Here is a 22,156-nt window from a genome sequence, read left to right on the forward strand (position 1 = left end):
GACCGGTTTATCCATTTTGACAATTCTAGATAAAACTTAGTTTAGAAATTACACAAATTTTAACTTTTAACTTTTTTTTTACAAAATAATCTTTTTACAACTGATCTCTTTCAAAGAATTGTATTCATTGGTTGTTGGTTGATCATACTATACAATCATTATTGCACTAGGACAGAATGAAACAAGTTAAGAAAAATAACACTAACAAAAAAAATATATTAAGTTGTGAGTAACCTGGTTACATCAAACCTCACGCATGTTACATTAGTAGGCGTTCAACCTATTTTACCCTAAAAACGGTACTTTTGTAGTAATACAAGGTGAGGAAGAAAAAAACAATTCATTTATTGAAACAGGGTCAAACTTATTCATGAAGTTATAAAATGGGTTTAAATATAATATTTGAAAGGGTCTACGGTGAAGAACAAAATTCTGATATAATTTCAAGTTTCAAAAAGAATATAATATATTGTATATGATTTTGGCTTGATATTACGTCAACAAACTTGAAATTAAAATATTAATGATTGATCAATGTTATTTCATTGGATTTGAAATGAGGACATTAATATTCTTTGTGGAGATGAAAATGAGATTTCTAAGAAAAACCCACCTTCTACAAAGAAAATGTTTGTGGCAATAAGAATAATTCCAATTAAATGTTATTGCCAATATCATATGATTAGAAGTTTTTTTTTTATGCTCATCGTATCCCAATAAAAAAGTATCAAACTAATACAAGCATTAATCATAGGAAAAAAACAATATAATTGAGCAAATTATAAATTCAAAATTATGTACATGAATTTGAATTTAATTACATCAAATTATAACAAAAACGAAAATCAAATACCAGTGTTCTCACTAGAGAATAATTTCTTATAATTGAAAGTTTATTTGTGATAAATGCTTAAAAAGATGTTTTACACTTTCAACAATTACTACATTTATTAAGATAAAAAAAAAAGTAAACAATAGAAGTAAAAAAAGCTTAGTACATACGTTCAATAATCATTTTCACAAATATGATTATCATGCTGTGGTTCTCCCAAGCTATATATATCAAGTAAGTTTGAGAAGAACTAACAACAAAACCAATCTTTAAACAAACTTAAAAAACAAAAATTCATGCTCTTTCTAGTATTCAAATATCTATACTGGAGAATATTTAATGTTTGTTTGTTCACAAGTGTGAAGATAGTCTAGGGATAATATTTATAAAAGAATATTTAAACTATAACTTCAAGATTCCATTGTAAGAATACAAATAGGTTGAACCAATGGTAGCCCTTAAAACATAGTTGTCTTCAAGTAAATTAGTTAAAGTTAGTTCTTTGTTAAAAATTGCTCGCGAGTTTATATTCTTTTTTTCAGTTTTATATTTCTATTCTATTCAAGTAATTAATTTTAATAGATTAAGAAAATTGATATAGTTTAAAATATAAAAAAAAATGTATAAATAAATATTCTGAGAGCTCAACAAAATAACAGTACCAAAAGAAAGAATCCAAATTTACACAAATCTACATAAAACTTTTCTATCTCACATTTTACTATTTCGTTTTAAAAGTGTTTTTCCAGTACAATATTCTCCTACATGATATTTGTCAAAAGTTTTAAAAGCACAGTCCCACTCCCTTTTTATAGGTTTTTACACTAAGAAAAAGTAGCTGAATAAAAGCTACAAACTTGGGTACCTGGACGAAAACAAAAATAAATTAGCAATAGAAAAGTTATACAATCGTCAAAAACATTCATTGTGTAAACTAAATTATTGATTTTATCAAATAACAAGTGTGGGAATTCAAATTTCGTCCACGTTACTAACATGTGGCATTACGCAATAATGTTTAAAACTACAACTTACCCAACACGCAGTACAAACACATAACCAGCCGAATCTCCCAGTTAACTCTCAATTAGACAGAACCCTCTTGATCTAATTCATGGGCAAAATTAAAGATTTGAAATCTTAAATTACATGTTAAAAATATGGGGGTATCAAGAGCCAGTTACCATTTGGCACTTCAAAAGATTGTCTACAGTAACAATTTCCTGGCAGACGTTTCATCCCTATCTTCTTGCAGGTACTAATCACATTGCCAGTATATCCCCCTAACATCACAAAAAGCCAACTGTCCTCCAGACTTTTACAAAACAATATGCAAATCAGTAAGGTAACAGATATTTGTGTTGAAACACCTGAAATGTTCTTATTTGGTCCGTCTTCTTCTGTCTCTGTCCCTATCCCTGCTTCTATCCTTATCATGATCATCCCTCTCTCTGCTTCCACTCTTTTCCCGGTGTCGGTCTTTTCCTCTTTCAATATCAAAATCATAACTTTTGTCCCTTTGTCTGTCTCGATCCCTTTCTAAATCATGTTCTCTGTCCTTGTCTTTTCCAGATAATTTTGGTTGTGGACTATCACTTGGACTTCGGCTTCGGTGCCGTTTCCTTGAGACGTCATGCCTATCCCTCCTCTCTGTAGTTCTTCCTGCGATTTAAATTTTTACATCATTTGAAAGCTTGATGCAGAATAACAAGGAGAATAACACAAAGATATGGTTTTACCATTTTAATGACATTTTTTTTAAAGAAATTAGTAGAATGCATGGAAAAGGTGAAAGGGTTAGAGGAAGGAATTAAAAAAAGAAGCGAATGAAAGCATGCATATGACAACGGTTATGACTAGATACATTATGCACTTCACTCCAAGCATCTGATTCCTTCATTTTTTTTTTTATACAACAAAAAATTCTAGATATCTGCTTAACAATTTTGTTTTCTCTTTCTTTCATAGAGTGGAGATCAGGAATAGGGAGCTGAGCCTATGATGCCAGGTAGCACCGAAGACATTAAATGTAATAAAAACAGATCAGGTTGATCGTCCTCATTCAAAATGCAAATAAACTTCATTGTATAATTTACTATCCTGCTTTCTTATTAATTAACACCTTCTGGAAACGTAACATGGAAATTTTATTCAATGGCCCAGAAAAAAATGAATATGATGGACACCATAAATTGAATAATTGTTATCACATCATACTCTAAGTACAAATCCCTCATAAAGCCACTCAAAAAGTACCATCTCAAATAGGCAATAGGATCACATCACATGCAACTACAGTTAAGTTAACATCACTGAGGTTCAGTAGGCAATAAATAAAAATCCAAACTTAAAATGATCACGTTTCTTCAGTCTTTAGCGTGATTGCAGAATGTGATTCATACTTGAGCATATGAATGTCAAATTATTGAATTTTCTAGACAATTGTTGAATAATTACAATGCAATAACACATCTAAACCAATGTGCAAGTCATTCAAATTTTCATAATGTCATTAGAATGTCAGTAAATGAAAAATCAATTCCTTCTGTACAACTTTCAAAAGAAAAAGACAAATAGAAAGAACTTACTATTACTTTTACCATCTTCACCAGAATCTGATAATCCATATTCTGCTTGCAGCCGTTTTCGATGTGACTCCACTTTCTTGTCAATTTCCTCCAAATTTTTAATTCCCCTTTCTTCAAGAGATTCACGGTATTCAATTAAAGCAACCTCCAAGCGTCTAAGCTTTTGCCTGTCCATAGTAAGCCCCATAAGAAGACATATAATATAAACCTTTTACTGGTTGTACCATCCCCATCCCCAAAAACGATAATGATTTTGAATAGTTTTTGGGGATAGAAAATTATAACCACGATTAAATATAAAAGAAAACACAGATAGAACAGTCAAATGTCAGTAAATGCAAGCTGAACAAGAAAGGCTTCAGTTCCATAGGCAATCTAACTGAAAGAATGAAAGTGAGAAATTAAGGCAAAATATATTACAACCTCTGCTCTTCATTCATTCCACTGTCAGTGTGAGCTGGAAAACTTGTACCAGCTGCAGACTCTGATTCATCAGCTTTAATAAGACCATCATCCACATTATCACTACCAGAAGATGAGTAACTTAAGCCGAGATTTTTTCCACCTCTCCTTTGTTCATCGTCACTTTCATCATCCTCCCGAGCCCATTTAGAGGCTGGCAGAACTGGATCGCTCTTTTCCTTTTTTGTGAAGGCCTTAAGTTCAGGCTGTGGAATAGGAAGTGTAGAGGCTATAGATACGGAACTTCTGCTCTGTGACGGCAAATCTTCATCCCCATAGTGGTTCCATGCAGAAAGTCCTACTGGTTCAGGCTCTGCACTTGTTTCTTGCCGATTACCTGAATACTTGCCAGAACTCACTTGGTTGTGGGCATATTTCAGTTCATCATCTAGTTCATAACCTCTCTGCTTTTCTGCCTCTTCAAGACTTAACAACCGTGCAACCATCATTTCTCTACCACCAACAAGTGACAATCCATTGTGTCGGCATCGTCTTTCCAGCTCAGCAATAGGAAGACTCATTAGCTCCTTCATTGCAGCCCCTCGACCCATTGCCAATGCAGCATCTTGGTTGGTCTTGCCACCAACAACTATATCTTCAGAAGTGGTCTTCTGTTCAATCTCAGGTGCATCCCCGCATATAGAATGGAATGGACTTACACCAGAGTTCCCAGGTCGAAGAAAAGTAGCTCTTAAGCCATTCACATAAGAATCTGAAAATAGAAACCAGTCCGCCCAAACTTGCAAAACTTTCAGCACACGTTCCTGGAACATTTCAGACAGAGATCACCTACCAGAATAAGAAAGAAAACTAATATTATATCGTGGCTATCTACTATTGTTCAGTCTACCTTTAGGGCTTCAGCAGTAATACGCCCCATTATGCTACGGTACAAGTCGTTAAAACTCTCCATTATGTCCGGTAATGTTGCTTCAAACTTGGTGCGATATGCTGACGCATTTCTTACAGGAGCGCTACTATTATGAAGAATATCAGAGACAAGCATAAGCCTTGCAATTTTAGTAGGAATGGGGGTTTCTTTAAGTGTCAAGGATTCAGTCAAGACTTCAACTATCTGCAGTTAAGATTTAAAAATCATCAAGGAAGCATTATCCAAATTATATAAAATGAAGGATAATTGAATAGTAAGTGATAGTAAGAGAGTGATTACAAAAGACAATTCTGCATCTTTTTTCTGTCTATGAAATCGGATAATTTGTTTTACTCATCAGATTAACTTAATTTTTATGGTAGACAGTACATACATTATATGTTTTACTAACTGAAAGGGCCACGTGTGTTTATTGTAGCATAGGCTGAGCACATTTTAGCAAAATACTGTATTCGTATAGCTTTTCAGGAATTCTAGGGCCAGACCCATGTCAACTATGGGTGTTTAGCTTAGCCTGAGCTCAAATCGTATACAGGAGAAAAACTAGAAGGATAAGGGGGGGCTAACACATGCTAGCATCATACTTTTGAATTTGAACTAATGGTCAACCTCAACTTGCAAAGTTGCAGTATTTTCCAATTCATTCGTGGCAAGTCATCAGTAATTTTCTGTTTGAAACTTTGGGTCTTTCTGTTTTAGAACAGCTTAGTAATAAGATTATACTAGTGGGTTTTTATTTTGGTAACAGTGCTTGATTACTTACTAACGAATACTTTCCTGATAAAAAATGAGCAGAGATCAATACAAGATAAATTAGTATCTTTTGTTATGGTACAAAGTTGTGTGAATGGATTGATTATTTAAGGATGAGATAGCCCAGGTCAAAGACCCCTCTCCATCAGGTTGTCTAAGCCCAGTGCTAAGATTTGAGCAAGAGTTAAATTTACTAAAATGGAATAATAAATGCCATAACTGGATTGAGTAAGCAAGTGGGCTAAAATGGATTATCTGAAGATAATTTTACTGACTTTAAACCAGCAATTTCAATTATACTGAAGGTATTTCAATAGCCAATGAGCAGAAAAACAGTTCTACCTCCCCAGCTGCATCAGCATTATCTAAAGAAAACCCCATAGCCTCTTTTATCTGGCTCCTCTCTAGAGTTAAAGCACGAAGCATATCCTCAAATTCATCCCTCTGTGCATCAGTCAGTGTTCTTTCTGGCTCAACACGCTACAAAATTCAATCAAAACACAGAATGTTACATAATCAGAAGAGAGTGTTGTTGAGAAATTACATTCAACCTAATATAAAATACAAAAATGAAAGTACCCTGCTTCTTCCTCCAGCATGTGTGGAACCAGATTCCTTTTCATGTTCTGGACTTTTTGATGTTGGTAATGAGGGAGGAATCCATCTGAAAAAATAAAATTATCTTTGTCGAGGTTACACTTTATTACTAATGACCCATGCAATCCATTCACAACATCGGCAAACAAAACAACCACCAGTATTCTTCTTTCTTTTCTAATTTTTAACAATAATCAAAAACATAACACAAGGGAAAAATAATAATTAGAGTACCTTCCACTACCCGTTATCATGATAAAAGGTTCAGTCCTCCATCTTTGAAGGGTATCACCCTGCATTACACGCAAAGAACACATGTCACCCTCCAAAACCTCTTATATAACTATTATGTCAAAGAAACTTTTTTGCCTTTATGGATTCTTCAATGCTAATATACCGATAGTACTTAAGCATTTTGTTTAGTCAAAACATTCTCAAAAATAAAATTGCATCCTCAGAAAGGAAATTGTTGTACCTGGGCAAATGAGTAGAGTCTCCAAACGTAGTAGGTATGTTCCTTTGAGCCAAGGACAAACAAGAAGTTGAAAAGAGGATTGCCACGACCCCTCTCCATGATAGCTTGTTCGAAAGCACATCCTCCATCCAGGACATACAAAGCCATTGTATCAATTACATGCCTTAAATGTTCATCCTCAGGAGGTGTAACCATTATATCAGGAACATTAGGAGTCAGAACCTACAATAAATTATAGCAGGAATATTAGGATCAAGAACCATTACATCAAAAACATTAGGAATGTGAACCAATAAGTAACTCTACACCTAGTGTGTTTGTATCTCTTTTATATATATTACTACCATCTGTCTTTAGAGACAAGAAATAGGATTATTTCAAAAGATGCAAAAGTTGAGGAAAAAAAAATACTAGCGGAGAAAAACACAATAAAGAAAAAAAGGATAAAAGACAGCAAAATAAAGATCAAAAACCATGCAACACAGTAAGTCAGTCACATTAAAGATGTAACAAAAAACGCTCCCATAAATTGGTCAGGACACTATAAAAAAAACTAAAAGGACTAAAATGCTACTCTATCCCAAATGAACTCAAAGACTACCGGTCAGAGAAATTTTTAGTATTTCTATCCAACCATATAAACTAAAGTACCCAAGACTGAGCAACATCAAAGCTTTTTGGTGGTCCAGGTCTTGGAAACTTGGTTCCTGCTACATGGTACTAAGAATATTTATCCATAGAGACACACAAAAAACAAATGATACTTTATATGATAAATAGAAAGATATACATCCATGTTTCTGTTAAGTTTGTAGACAGAACTAAAGAAAATGAACTTTATTGTAAGTGATCAATTGAATAACAGCAAATAAGTGTTTCACCCGGTAGTCAGAGAACTGCTATCTTACAATACTCAGTTTCCAAAAACGTAGATGCATTGGAGATGCATCAAATTAGTGTTTCACATTCAATTACAATTTCGATAATATTTCTCCTTGTATCAATGACAGTACAATATGTGACAAATATAAAAGAATTTAAGACAATCTAAAACTGAGAACCTACCAGCTCAGAATTCTGATTAGGCACGGATGTTAACGGTGGACCAGAAGGACCAGACAAAATCACAGTACTACCCTGCAAACAAAAACAAGTAAAACATGTTGTATATCTATGAGAAGGGCGGCCTGGACAGCAATAGACAACTTGATTTCACAAGATAATCTTCACATTTTAATAAATTATAAGTCGAAATAAATCATCAAGATATTTATCTTTCATCATCTCACATAGGGGCTAGAAAACACAGCAAATAGCATGGCAAGTTCCTTTGGCTTGAGATTTTTAATTTTATTTGAGTGAGAAGGACACGACACACAGGTGAAGGGGGAATGATCTAGATTAGGAATTATTTGACAATTGGAGTGGTAATGATGACAAAAAAAAAATAAAAACTTGGAAGTGGTTACTTATTTTAAATTAAATAATATTGAATGTACAGAGAAGAGATAGACACAAGAAGAGGAACCTATATTATTGCATTACTAAGTATTGAAGATTAGAATGATGCTAAGCTTTCATTGTTCAAGAAGTATAAATAAACATCCTCATAGAATGATACCATGAGGTGACAGCCGTGTCAATTTATAACAGCCTAACAGACAGCTATCAAAACAGAAAAAACTAATGAAGTTGACATTTGTTTATATTCTCGTTACAAATAACCACTTGAAAATCGTAATTGTTCTAAGAAATTCTTTATAGTAGGGTTTTTGTGGAGTCTTTAGTTTTTAAAAACTGCACTATAAAATAATTTTCATAAACTACTTCATATGAAGGAGTAGGGGGAGATGTCACAACGCTGAGAAGATAGCAAATAATAGAAAATAGAAAACTTCCAAAACTGTTTCAGAAACTATTCTCATAAAACTATTTTTTATTAGATTTTGAAAACAGTTTTCAAATATAGAAAACAGACCCTAACTCTTTTGTTTTTCAACAAGTTAACAGTAATACCTCCTTACTCCTAATGGCCATATGCCCTGGTGGAGGTGCAGGTAGTGCTTGCGATGGTAGGGCAACAGACCTTCCCCATCCAATTTTCAATTCATATTCATAAACCACAACTCCTGCACAAACATTCATACTACGTCATTGCATTAACATATTTTCTGAAGCATAAACTCAATAAAAATACACGCTATGCTACAAGAGTTTGAGTTCTGATTTCCGACAAATGAACCAGACCTTGCATTTCATCTTTTGCTGCCTGTCCATCAGCTCTGTTCATGAAAGCTACAAAGCCACAGTTTCTTTGCCTCCTTCGCTCCTCCTCTGTCCTTGGCCACATAATCTTCACACTAGCAATAGGTCCAAATCTTCCAAAAGTACGGAGAAGAAAATTTTCATCGACCTACAATCATTAAACTGCCAATATAAGACTAACAGGTACTTAATTCTCGAAGAAAAACAAAGGCCAGTTATTGAGGGGACCCTCAAACCTTGGGTGAGAGATTTCCAACATAAAGATTTGTAGTCTGAGGATCACCATCATCAAATGATCCCGGAAGTTTACCACTAGGGTCAAAGTCATCAGGCAGCTCATCAAAGCGGCTGGACTGCTTTAAGGGGAAAAACTATAAGTACAACGGCTAAAAATTTGTCAGAAAACTATGAGTACAACGGCTTAACAGCATCACTTACAGCAGAATGTTCTGCATGACGACCGTCACGCCAATGCTCACGTTCTTGATTCCGCCTCTCCCTCATCTCTTGCTCATGCTTTAGCTCCTCCATAAAATGATCAATATTTCTTGACTTCCCTTTCTCTTTCTCCTTTGGCTTTTCTTCCTCTTTCTACAAAAATCAGCAAACAAGCATTATATCTGGATACATCAGAACTGGAAAGCAAAAGGATGAGATCAAAGCTTCAATTGAGATACAGACTTTCCTTTCAGATTCTTTCCCCTTGGTTGCAATTGGAGGTGGAATAAAAGATGGTACATACCTGCAAATAAAAATAAATGATAAACTTCCATCTTAATTGACTAAGCACACATTTGAACTAAATAAAATATTTAGAATTATCTGATTCATCATTTTCAAAACAGTCAATAGGGGTAATATCACCTAATCAAACTTCAGGGATAACCACTGGATAATCCAGCAAAAATCTTTCATAACACTCTAAGTGTCAACAAAATCTAAACTGTAAACTTGAATTACTGACATTGAATAAACATTTAAATCGCAACAAAAAAACTTTTGGGGAAGTATAACACCGTACACAGAACCTACAAGAAAGGAACCATGGGAAATGCCCTTAAATCCACAAAGGATAAATTTCCCTCAACACCCATCAAACAACTAGGGGAAATGATTGCCAATTATGAGGTAGCAAGGCAAGAAATTCCAAGTTTTTCTTAACTAACTGATTGCTTTCACGAAACCTGATATCACTAAAATTACAATGGAATACATATTTTCTAATGTCTTTAGGTTTAATAAATTGAGTTCTCAGAACAACTCTTTAGTTATTCTGGAATGGAGTGTGTTGAAAAGGTTAGTAGCAAAACAAGTCATGTAAGTTGGTACCGCTTAGATACCATGTTGATAAAAGAGAAACCTAGAAGGAATAAAATGAATTTCGTGTGTCATATACGCGCATGAGTATTCTTATTTATAATGAAGAAATACAAAAACTATCAAAATCAATATTTAATTATGGGAAATATTTAGCAAGATATTTCCCTATCATACTAATATTCCCCTCAAGTTAGAGCAAATGTATCATATGAGACAAGCTTTTTACAAGTCATCAAATCAAGACCCCTTGAGAGACTTGGTAACCATGTCAATCAGTTGGCTGTTAAAGCTAACAAAGTAAATAATGATAAAACTAGTAGACATTTCCTGGACATGACATTCTCTTTCTCAAAGTGACAACCATTGAAAAGAGTAAAGACGAAATAAGTCTCGGAGGATGGCATTGCTCTAGTACCTTATTGAAGCAATATAATGAATTTTGTGTTGGGTGCACATGAGTTCTTATTTATAATGAAGACATACAATAATAACGAACAAAATCAGTATCTAATAACAGAAAATATCAAATATTTCCCTATGAAAAAATATTATATCTATCTATTTAATTTAATCAAATCATATCTCTAACATAATCAACTCATACCTCTAATACTCCTCCTCAAACTGAAGCATATGTATCATACGAGACCAGCTTGATACATATGACCTCAACTCAAGACCTCTTGAGAGACTTAGTAAACATGCCAACCAATTGGTTGTCGAAGCTGACAAAGTAAATAATGACAAAGCTAGCGGATCTTTTCCAAACATGACTTTCTCTCTATCAAAGTGACAATCAATCTTAATTATGTTTAGTCCTTCAAATCATATCTTCAACACTCCCCCTAAGGTTGGAACACATGAATCACATATAGTCAAGCTTGTTGAAAAAGGTCAAAAGATAATGACAATTGCCAAAGAGTTTAAGAATCCAGGTGAATCTCAACCTCACATTAAGTATAAATAAGAAAGTTGAACAACATATAAGGATTTTGGATTGGAGGTAGTGTCAGTTTGGCTCAAGTCTCATCATTATTGATTCTTCCTTGCGAATCCCCCCTCAAAAGACCTAACACATTTGGAAAGCAAAAAACGTTGAAAGGACACAGCAGCTGCGAAAGAGCAATAAGTGCTTAGAGAGAATCATCGTTGTAGGGAAGCATAAGTGCTTAAAGGGCACAACGGCTGTTGGAGAACACACATAATTATCCCACAACAAGGTGCAAATGATGGTTTTTGGCCAGAAAAATCTCTTTGAAAGAAAATAAAATAAAATCACCCAAAAACATCAGCAATGAAAAATCTCAGCTGAAAAAGGCTCGACAAAAAAAAAAGAAATCCATAAGAAAAACATTGGTGGAAAACTATATCCGTAGGAAAACATCAATCATAAGGAGTACTTGTTGAAAAAACGCTGGCAATAAACAGTAACATTCTGGAAAAGGCTCGTCAAAAAGTCACCACAAGGTGAACAAAGACATGAGGTGAATCGTGACTACAAACAGAAAAAATAAAAATCAGAAAAATATTTACTTCTGTGAGCAGTGGGCCCACATGGAAAACACAAATTTAAGTTCCATTCTCATTAGGCTCTAATACCATGTTACAAGGATTAGAGACAAAATAGGTCGAGGTTGGTATCAATCTGGTTCCATGCTTAGAAGAGAGAAACCGAGATTGAAAATAATGAATTTCATGTGTTGAGTACACAAATGAGTATTCTTATTTATAAACAAAAAGAGATAAAATAATAGAGAAGAAAATCAATATCTAATAATGGGAAATAGATATTTCACTAATATCATAGCATATCTCCTTATATGATGTAATCAAATCATATCTCTAACATAATCAACTCATATCTCTAACAATAGTCGATCTTCAATATGCTACGGCCTTTCAACTCATATCTTTAACAAGCACGATAAGGTGGATAATATGTATCACGTGAGACAAGCTCGTTAAAAAAGTTGCAGGACACAAAAATGTCAGTGGTAAACAGCATTCGCATGAAAAACATGGACAGTAAATAGTACTCAGCCGAAAAAATGTCAGTGGTAAACTGTACTTGCCAGTAAAATGTTCGTAGACAGTATTTACCAGATAAACATTGGCAGTAAACCGTACACACTGGGAAAATGTTGGTCGTAAGTAGTACTTCCCGAAGAATAATTGGAGGTAAATAGTATGTACCAAAAATATATTCACAGAAAAGAGTATTCTCCAAAGAAAGCCAGCGGTAAAAAGGACTTGCCAGAAAATTTCAGTGATGGTGCACAGTGATGCAGGTGATAAACTATGATAATAACGGTAAACAATGACAGATGCGATAAACTATGACAGCAACAGGGAACAGTGTATTGGCATGCACATGACATCAGGGGAAAAGGTTGAAATTGGAAAAGCATACATGATGTCCAAAAAATTTACTCTATTGAGTAGTGGGCACAATAGGAAAGCATGAATTTGACCTCCCTTCTCATTAGGGTTTTGACACCATGTTGAAAGGATAAATGACAAAAAGGGTCATGGAGGATGATACCACGTTGAGAAGAGAGAATTAAAAAAGGATTATAATGAATTTTGTATGTAGTGTACAAACGAGTACTCCTATTTATAATCAAGAAGAAGTATATTAAAAAATAACAAATTCAATATCTGATAATGGGAAAAATTGTTAAGATATTTCCCTATCAAATCATATCATATTCCTAAATGTAATGAAATCAGATCTCTAACATAATCAAATTCTATCTCTAACAGTGTGTACTGAGTTGCCACTTAAACACCCCACCACTCAAATACTAATTATAAAAGTCTCATCAAGCATCGTATACATCTAAAAGGGTTTTCAACTAAAACAAAAATTCTTGATACAAATGTACTTGTATTCAGTTTTTGGTAAAAGAATAAACCCATTAAGACGAAGAGGAAATGGACATAGGAATCATGAGGAAGAGAATTCTCATTAACATAACTGAAGAAACAAAACAACAAAGATAAACAGAAAAATAAATGGAGCAAAACTGCCGAAATGGTATGTCAGGAACCATAAAAAAGCAGTAGCTTGTACTGAAACAAAGAAAAGTGCATAATCCTATCCCAAATAAAATGTGTCGTGTAGATCTAACACATGAAAAATCTGCACTTCATCCAATCACGGTAGTCAAAATCAATAATATTACTCATAAAATCATAGAATTTTACAATTTCTGCCACCATCACGAACAATATTGATCTTGATGTGTATCTCATTTTAGTGGAATCACAAGATCACAGGGTCTGACCTGTAGGATTGGCTGGATTTACCAATCACCTCGTGCACTAATAACCCACTTTAAAAAGTATTGAAGAGAAACAACAACTATTTTCTGCAGATCCATTCCACATCAACAATAGAGCCCCACTTATTCATGTTCACTTGTGCCCTGTTTCTTTCCCTGCTCTTGTAATCTGTGTCTTCTGCATTCAAGTTTCCTAGTTCAAATTATTTGCTTATTTTAGAGTTCAAAATGGTTTATTTTCTTCTCATTTGGCGGTGTGCTTGTTCAAGTGCTACTGCCATGCTGTGTTTCTCCACTTCTCACTCTTTTATTATTTTGGTATGTGATGCTCTCACCGTTCTGGATTTCTCCAACATATTTGGTTCTATATGTTGTTAAATAGTGTGTGTCTTCTAATTTGGAATTGTTAACTTGTTACTTTATCTTTGTGATTGTGTTAATAGTTACTTTAAGGTAATTTGCAAGATTAATGTTATTTTCTATGCATAGGCATATATTTAAATACAATTTTGTAGTTTAGGTAGGGTCTCAATTGCATTTTATGATTATTCAATTCATACGTTCCCTAACCTTCACACTCAATTTTAACTAGCTTGGCTCCAACTAAAGGCATCAACAACTAGCATTAGTTGCACATCACCACACAAAAAAAATTGTATCGTGACTTCTACCAAAGACATCATTCGCTTGTGATCAAAAAGTGGTAGGAAGTACATTTATAAAAAAGGACAAATAAGGAACTCCATAGATAAAGCATGCAGCAAAAAATATTGAACTTCTTAGACACCATAGGTATCCTAATAACCTGCAAAATATTTCATTGGTAATGATTATATAAAGCCACAGTCCAAATAAATGATGTGAGGTAGGGAGCTTCAGACTCCATAAGGGATTTATCATTAAATAAGCCTTATTCAAGGAATGAGTAAGAATGGGAAAAAATAATTTGCATGAAAATATCCCAGAAGGGTAACGGACTAGGAGAACGAGGTTCCAAAAGAAAATGTCATACCCATTTACCCACCAGAGCATTGATCTTATACACCAAATTACAAAAGACACACCCTACGTTCTTGCAACAACCATATAACTCCCAACTCACCCTTAGAGCTTGTCTTACATCTGAAATATGAGCCAATATGGAATAGAGATTATCCCTTAAATCCTTTGTTCTCTCTTTTTCAGAAGCATCCGTCAGAAACACTTTTGGATATTGATTACAAGGCTGCAAGCCTTCCCTACACCACGAAATGAGTATTGGAAACATGGTTTTCTACTACAAGGGATGACACTAAAATAATCTTTATATTTACATGTTATATCAAATTCACTGTTATATTAAACACGCTGGTGGGAAGTCATGTTATTCCAAAGATACAGAACTAACTGCACCTTGAAATTAGCACTTACTTTTTATCATGCGCAACACTGGTCGTGGAGCTTCTCTTTGTTTAGATTATGTACCTACTAGATAAGTGAAGCAGGACAAAAAAAGCTGAAAATGTGTACTCTTTCAGTAGTTTGTGCAAAAATGTTGGAGGAAGCAATGATATCAAGGTTCTTAGTCTGACTAATTTAGTAAGGGGCTCCATAGAAATGACACCAGGATGAGAATATCCAGAGCATATTTGCTCTGGAAATGACAATGTTAGAGGTGGATTGAGCAATATCAATGCCTAAAACATATCTGAGTGTATCCAAATCTTTCATCTGAAACTGAATGTGAACGTAAGCATTGAGTCGTCTGTCAAGTTCATCACAGTAATGACAACGTCATCACTATGCACCACCAAATAAATACACAAGCCAAACTGAGAGTAAGGGAAAAAAACAAAGTGATCATCCTCGAATGACTCATACCAAACTAGAGTAAGGTAGAGCTAAAGCACCAAACTAAGGGCAGGGAGATTGCTTCAAGCAACAGAAAGAGAATGAAAGTCAAAATACAAGGTGACAGCCATCAGAAATGATACAATCAAGAAGATGCTCCATATAAACCTCTTCATGCAAGAAGGCATCTTATATCCAATTGGTGAAGTAGCCAATGGCAATTCCAACAACAGCAAGACATAGATGTACAAAAGTAATCTTAGACACACGGAAAAAGGTGTACCCATAGTCAAGGTCAAAAGGATATCCTGAGCAACCCAAGTGATTTGAATCAATCAATATTTCCATCTAATACACCCTTCATTGTGTAAACCCAACAACAGTCGACAGTAGTCTTTGCAAGAGGGGACAAGACGAGCTACAAAGTGCCACTAACTTGTAAAGCAGCCATTTTCTCCGATGTCGCCTACTATCAGCAAGGATCAAACATGGCTTCACTTGTAGACCTAGAATAGGCATGGAATCCAAAAAGGAGATGAAGGATAATAACGAACAGTATAGATAATGGGTTAGGACTGTAAGGGAACCAAATATTTTTGTTTAGGGCAAAGGAGAGCTCATGTGTAGAAGATGTCATTGAAGAGGCATCTTGAGCTCAACAAGTGGAACCATCCAGGGAAGCGACAATCATCATTTATAGGAAATTAGTGATAGAAAGCAACAATAACACAACCAAAGTAGGAATCAACATGGGAAACATCCAAATGGACATCAAAACCCATTGTTATACAATTTAGATGGGTTTGAATTATTATAATTACATAAGCACATACAAAATAGTGCCATTTTATAATATGAGAAACAAATTATTATTAAAAAAATCAAATAATTATGTTATCATAATATATCACAAAAATATTAAAATAATAATTACCAATCACCATTCATATATTTTTAATTCATAAAAAATAAAAAATTAAGAATTATACATGCATGCATACATGTGTGTGTGTGTACTATCACTCCTTGTCTACTATGTATAGCAACTTGTATTACATGCTAAAGAGTAGAGATGTTGCCTTTCGACAAAAATTGGATTACAAACTATAGAGCACAAGGAACTGAGAAAGATAAAAATATCAAATTAAAGGCAGTAACCAAAATAAATAAATACTTTAAGCGTAGTATTTTGTAACACAGGAATCAAACTTGGGTTAATAAAAGGCTCAATATAATTAATCAAATCAATAAAAATATATCATTGTATATCATAATATTAAACTAATAATTACTAATCACCCTTAATATACTTTTAATTCATAAAAAATAAGAATAACAATCATATATTATCACTCCTTGTTTGCGATACATAGCTACATGCTAAGATATGGTCACTTTTGAAGACAGGTGGATTACAAACTATAGAGCACAAGGAACAGAAAAAGATAAAACAAAATCAATATGAAGACCATAACCAAAATAAATAAACATGTTAAGTTTAGTGTTGTGAAATACAGAAATCATAGTTGGGTTATGTAAAAAGTACCAGTGCAAGTTATTGTAGATAAGCTATTGCATACAACTTTTTGAAATAAGCTCAAAACATCTTATAGATATTCAAAAGATAATATTCCAAGTTTTGCCCAACATTCTTACTTATAATAGAAAATATCTCTAGATAATTTGTTTATAAACTCTTCAACTCAGGGTCAGTAGTGAAAGCCATCATATTGTTATAATCAACAATCAAATGATTGAGCTAACTACTGTGTATCCATATTCTCAAGCTTTCTAGATAGATTAGAAGTCACAATGCTACAAACAAGGGAAATCATTGGAGTAGACTTTTTGGGCTTTTCCCCAAACCTATAACAGTCAGAGAGGTTGAAGGTTAGGAGCAAGAGATAACCTATGAATGTTGCACAAAGAGGCAACATCATTGTACCAGCTAGCTCGATCCTTGAAAAGAAGATTCATAGCCTAAGTGATCGACTCAGCCTTGACCTTGGAACTATAGTTGGACAATGATTGTACAGTATTGTAATTGGTAGATCTAATATAATTGAATTTTCTCATGGGATTAGAGAGATGTTTGTCAATGTCATAGTTGAAGCAAACTCCAAAGGGGTTCTGGATGAGGCCATGAGAAAACAAGGGCTTGGCGGGTTCGCTAGAGACAAACAAGGATCACAGAAGGGTGTCAACAAGTGTCATCAAAAAAGCTTCTCACATTGAAAAAGAGTGTGTGTGAACTCAATGTACTAGAAAAGGGTCGCCACATAAGGGTGATGATGATAGTGACACATGCAACAATGTTTGGCAACACACTTGACAATGTGGAGATTACTAGAGAAACACATGGTGATAGAGTATTGCTCACACTATTCATCGCAAATCCTAAACCCTTAAAGTTCTATAGCATTTTGATAAGAATTCAAGCACTCGGTAACCTTCTCTTATAAGCTATCCATGAAGGGGGAGAACCAAGCTCTTAAATACACTCTGTAAGACACAATACATGTGGAGAAAATAGAAGAATATTTCGTTCTCTAAGATGGTGTAGAAAATATAATTTCTACCACTCTAGCTCAAAGACATGTCCCTGACTCTTAGAAAGTAAACTTTAAACCTAACTCAACCCTACAAAATTTGCTTGTAAGGTGAGATTTGCACCCACTTCTCTACTATAATTTAGCTTTATCTATAGTCAATGTGGAATCTCCAACATACAAACATTGCCTCACGTTGAAGACTAGACATCTCAAGTATAGGATACATATTTGTGGGTGGTCTAATAGCGGCTAAATAGTAGGTGGCCCAAATAGACCAACAAATCTCACTAGGATAGGCTTCTATACCATCTTAGAAGGTGAACTTTAACCCTAACTCAATACTACAAAATCAACATGTAAGGTGAGTTTTGTCTCACTTATATACTATAATTTGACCTTATCTCTAGTCAATGTAGAATCTTCAACACTAATAACACAATCACCACAATCAATTGGAGGTCCACTTAGTCATGTAAGCAAAAAATATTCCTGGTTGACTATATTCTTAAAAAGTTTCATGATGTGTATACACAACCACACACTTATCTCTCTGATTTTCCCACATTATGACCAGCCAGGAAAGACCAATATATTTTCAGCATAATGTTAATAATTAAACTCTAATACAAATAGATATTGCAGAAAAAAAAAATCTCATAATGTTATTTTGCTCCATTAATCGCCAATAGCAACTAGGTTTTGAAGTGTCCTCAATTTTATCAATAAGGAGCTAAAGGCACACCCCACCAAAACCAGAAAGGTGCATCCAAGGCACCAAAGGAATAAACCAAACTAAAGGGCAGTGTCAACCAGTAACATACGGAGTACCCTTCAAGTATCTCACCCCAACAACTTTACACATTAATGTACAAATACAAAATCATAAGTAGCATATGTTTTAGCTATTAAAAAAGACTACAAAACAACTCATAATTGCAAGGAAAATGAAACAAAACTGCAAATAAGATCAACCATTTAACTATGTGACTAAGTATTCATAACTCAAAAGTTCCTTAAATTACAAGAAAGTTACTTGTATAGTTTTCATGGATAATGATCTATATACTACAATATTATTTCCAAGTTTCATCAGATGTCCATGAAGGATGCAATGCAAGAATACTGATTTATTATAACTGGACAGGTTTCTTAGGCAGGTTTGCCTTAAACAATTAAAAATACATTCACCAAAATTACCCAGAATTTAATTGGGTAATTAAAGATGTCTCTATAAGCACACAATAGCTATATCATATACTTCTCAGTTTGTACAGACAACTTCTAATTTTTATATTATCAGATTGAGAATTAACTTTTTGTTTTAGATTTATAAAACAAGATGACATTCAAAGCATAAGAATCAAGGATCTTGAGTTATGTATCCAAACAAGTGCTTCTGCTATGCAAACAGAACAAGCCAAAATTAGGTGAGTTGGAAATACTATAGGTCATCCTGAAATACCAGAATTATTCAAACAAACCCCTCCCCCCAAATGTTAATCATGTGATCAAATCATTAAATGTCACAAAAAACATGCAGCATAAAAACTAAATTACAATATTCAATTCGTTATGGCTATAAGTACAACCTACATAAAGCTATACCTTAATAACATGTATTTTCCCTACTTTTTGATGCCTAATTAAAGAGCACAGAAACTTGGTCAATCAAAAGCATTTATTTACCTACTTCCCTTCTTTGGAACAGATACCCCATCTTTGGACTTTTCACCTGTCATCCGCGAAGGAATAAAAAAGGTCCATACTTTTATTAACATTATTATACAAAATAATAGCAAAAACTGTGTATATCCATAACATAAAAAGCATACAGGAACATGACTTCTAAGAGCTGAGGCAAAAGGAATATAAACAAAGAGGGGCAAGAAATACAGAATTCATGAGTCATACTAACCCTCAGAATCATCTTTAAATCTATCATTGGGATTAATTGTTCCTCCTCGAACAAAAGTTTTTGACCCCGGAGTAGTGTCTCCTTGAAATGACTCTACAAACTCAGCGTACAATCGAGCAGTCTCATCCTCCGCTCTCTGCATGAAACAAATCCCAACATGATAATAAATAGGAATGGCTTTGCCCAATTCAAACAAGAACTAACTAACTTGGACATATCAACCCTACCTTCTTCTTTGCCTCCTCTTCTTCTCTATGCTTCTGGAATGGTGTCTTTTTCCTTGTGATGGAGAATGAACTCATGCTTGCATCAGACTGCAATAAAACAATAAAAATACTTCATATCCTCAAGTCAGGCATTCACCCAGAAATTACACATCTTGAAACGATCCTAAATTCTTTACTCCACCATTTATCATTCTCAAAACCAATCTCAAGTTGTTTCAATTACAACTTCACATCCAGTCCGCCAACAAAAGTCACAGAACGCGCAGAAAACATATCAAATACAAATCCCCGTCAAACTGTACTCTAACCTATCCAATTCACTCAATCCTCAAAACCCAAGAAACTTCATAGTCACAAATGGAAAATAATTGGAAAATGCAGAGCCCAACTTCTCAACTCAACCACCAAAATTGACAGTAATAACCCAATAGACTCTCAGTCTAATCTAACATAACCTAACAACAACATTACCATACTAAACTCTGGCACACAAATTTTGAAATAACACGAAACATCAAAGTGTAGAGGAAATCGAAGCTACCTCCCCAAAAAGAGAGTGAGGAGAGCTGAAAGAGGAAATTCACCGTCAGATAATGCGAGTCCCTCTCCCCAATCCCAATTGAGTAGAATCAGAAACGGTGACTTCACTGAAGGGCAAATACATCACCTCATAGTATCAAATAATTATGATTATGAACACGGAAAAAGAAGAATAAAAAACAAACAAGGTAATCCAATTGGAAACCCGCTTTTGGGGCTTGATTACGAGAGAAGCATAAAATAGAGAAATAGTGAGGGGAGAAAAAAAGCGGAACCTGAACTCAACTTACCTGGCTTTGGTGTTCACTCTTTCCTCGGAGTCTCGCTAGTAGAAACGAAACGAGGCGCAGTAACAGTGATACAAGGGCACGCGACAGGGAAGGGTATTGGTGTATTGTTTTCTTTTCCGATTAACTCACCCAAATAACAAAACTAAGGGATTGCATTATTGTATTTTTACAATTATTCTGTGTTTTTTAATTTAAATGAAAGTCACTATCTTTTATCAAAATAAATTCAATATATTTGTAGATTAGAGTAACCATACTCTAGGTGGGTTTAGTCTAGGGTATGTTAAAAACAATATTTTGAAGATTTTAAATTGCCTATTTTTTATAATTTTTTTAATTTTTTTATATAGAGACTATTTGACACATCTCACAATTAGTGTCTAATTTTCTTAATTAATTGAAAATTTATTGAGTTCTTATTAATAATATTTGGTACAATTAATTATTTACCATTTATATGTTAATATTTTATATTTCTTACCATTATCATGGTATTTCTCATTTATATGATAATATACATGATAAATTAAGACCTTGAAACATTAGAAATTATCATAAGTTAAAAATTACAGAAATTAATCAGAAAGAATAGAGTTGTAAGCGATATAATATAGAAAGTATTAAGGTAAAATAAGCAATATATTAATGAATGTTTCAACAAAACACTAGTGATCTCTAAATGACATGATTCATTGCACATAATCTTTATAAAACATAAAACACGTTTTATAAATAAATGAAGAGCCAAATTAATTGTTATTTATTTTATTTGAACTTATAAGGAGAAATTTATAATTAATTTAATTTATATTGATTAGTTTTCTTTCTCTTACTCTATGTTTCAACTTTTAAAACCATTATGAAAAAAAAAACAAAATATGATATTTGGAAGAAAAAGATAAAATATTTGAAGTTCTTTATAATTTTACCGTCATTTCTTCTCTTCTCCTACCATAAAATAGTTGATTCAATTATTGTTAGAACATTATTGGTTCGATATAAATTTTTTGATTATATTAACTTTTTTTAGTTATCTTCTATTCTCTCCCTCAATCTTCTTTTATTTTAAATATAAAAATATATAATACCTTCATTTAATGCTTTATGTGATACTAGATAAAAAGGAGTGCACAAACTATTTAAGTTATATGTCACATTTTTATTTTGTTGAATAATGGACCCGGTAAATATAAATGTGACATTGTAATGGGATTTTATAATTAGGCTACATATTATTTTGTGTGAATACAGAAGATTCTAAAGAATGAAAATGAGAATGTTATGTATTATGCATGGCTTTTTACCTCTTACCCTGATTGAGAAAATAAGAAACA

General features: G+C 33.7%; 1 protein-coding gene across 8 annotated transcripts; it reads right to left on the reverse strand.

Moving 5' to 3' along the window:
- Window positions 1-1,799: 1,799 nt before the first annotated feature.
- RRC1 (RNA recognition motif (RRM)-containing protein) lies at window positions 1,800-20,974 on the reverse strand. 8 transcript variants are annotated; one of them, XM_028061554.2, is made up of 19 exons: window positions 20,823-20,974; window positions 20,534-20,639; window positions 19,993-20,079; window positions 19,766-19,901; window positions 19,537-19,582; window positions 9,546-9,606; window positions 9,303-9,455; window positions 9,101-9,220; window positions 8,847-9,012; window positions 8,616-8,728; window positions 7,665-7,736; window positions 6,600-6,821; window positions 6,359-6,417; window positions 6,107-6,191; window positions 5,870-6,007; window positions 4,733-4,957; window positions 3,844-4,646; window positions 3,427-3,587; window positions 1,800-2,494 (listed from the first exon to the last, which is right to left on the reverse strand). In XM_028061554.2, the coding sequence occupies exons 3-19, from the start codon at window positions 20,065-20,067 to the stop codon at window positions 2,214-2,216; spliced, it is 2,916 nt and encodes a 971-aa protein (XP_027917355.2). In that variant the 5' UTR covers window positions 20,068-20,079; window positions 20,534-20,639; window positions 20,823-20,974; the 3' UTR covers window positions 1,800-2,213. The 8 variants fall into 8 exon arrangements, with proteins under 8 accessions (XP_027917355.2, XP_027917351.2, XP_027917349.2 ...); XM_028061550.2 differs by having other exon boundaries at window positions 3,421-3,587; window positions 20,577-20,639; window positions 20,823-20,973; XM_028061548.2 differs by having other exon boundaries at window positions 3,421-3,587; window positions 20,823-20,973.
- Window positions 20,975-22,156: the final 1,182 nt, after the last annotated feature.

This window comes from Vigna unguiculata, chromosome 3, assembly GCF_037176805.1.
Source record: "Vigna unguiculata cultivar grain cowpea cultivar isolate G323 ecotype 2 chromosome 3, ASM3717680v1, whole genome shotgun sequence".
NCBI lineage: Eukaryota > Viridiplantae > Streptophyta > Magnoliopsida > Fabales > Fabaceae > Vigna > Vigna unguiculata.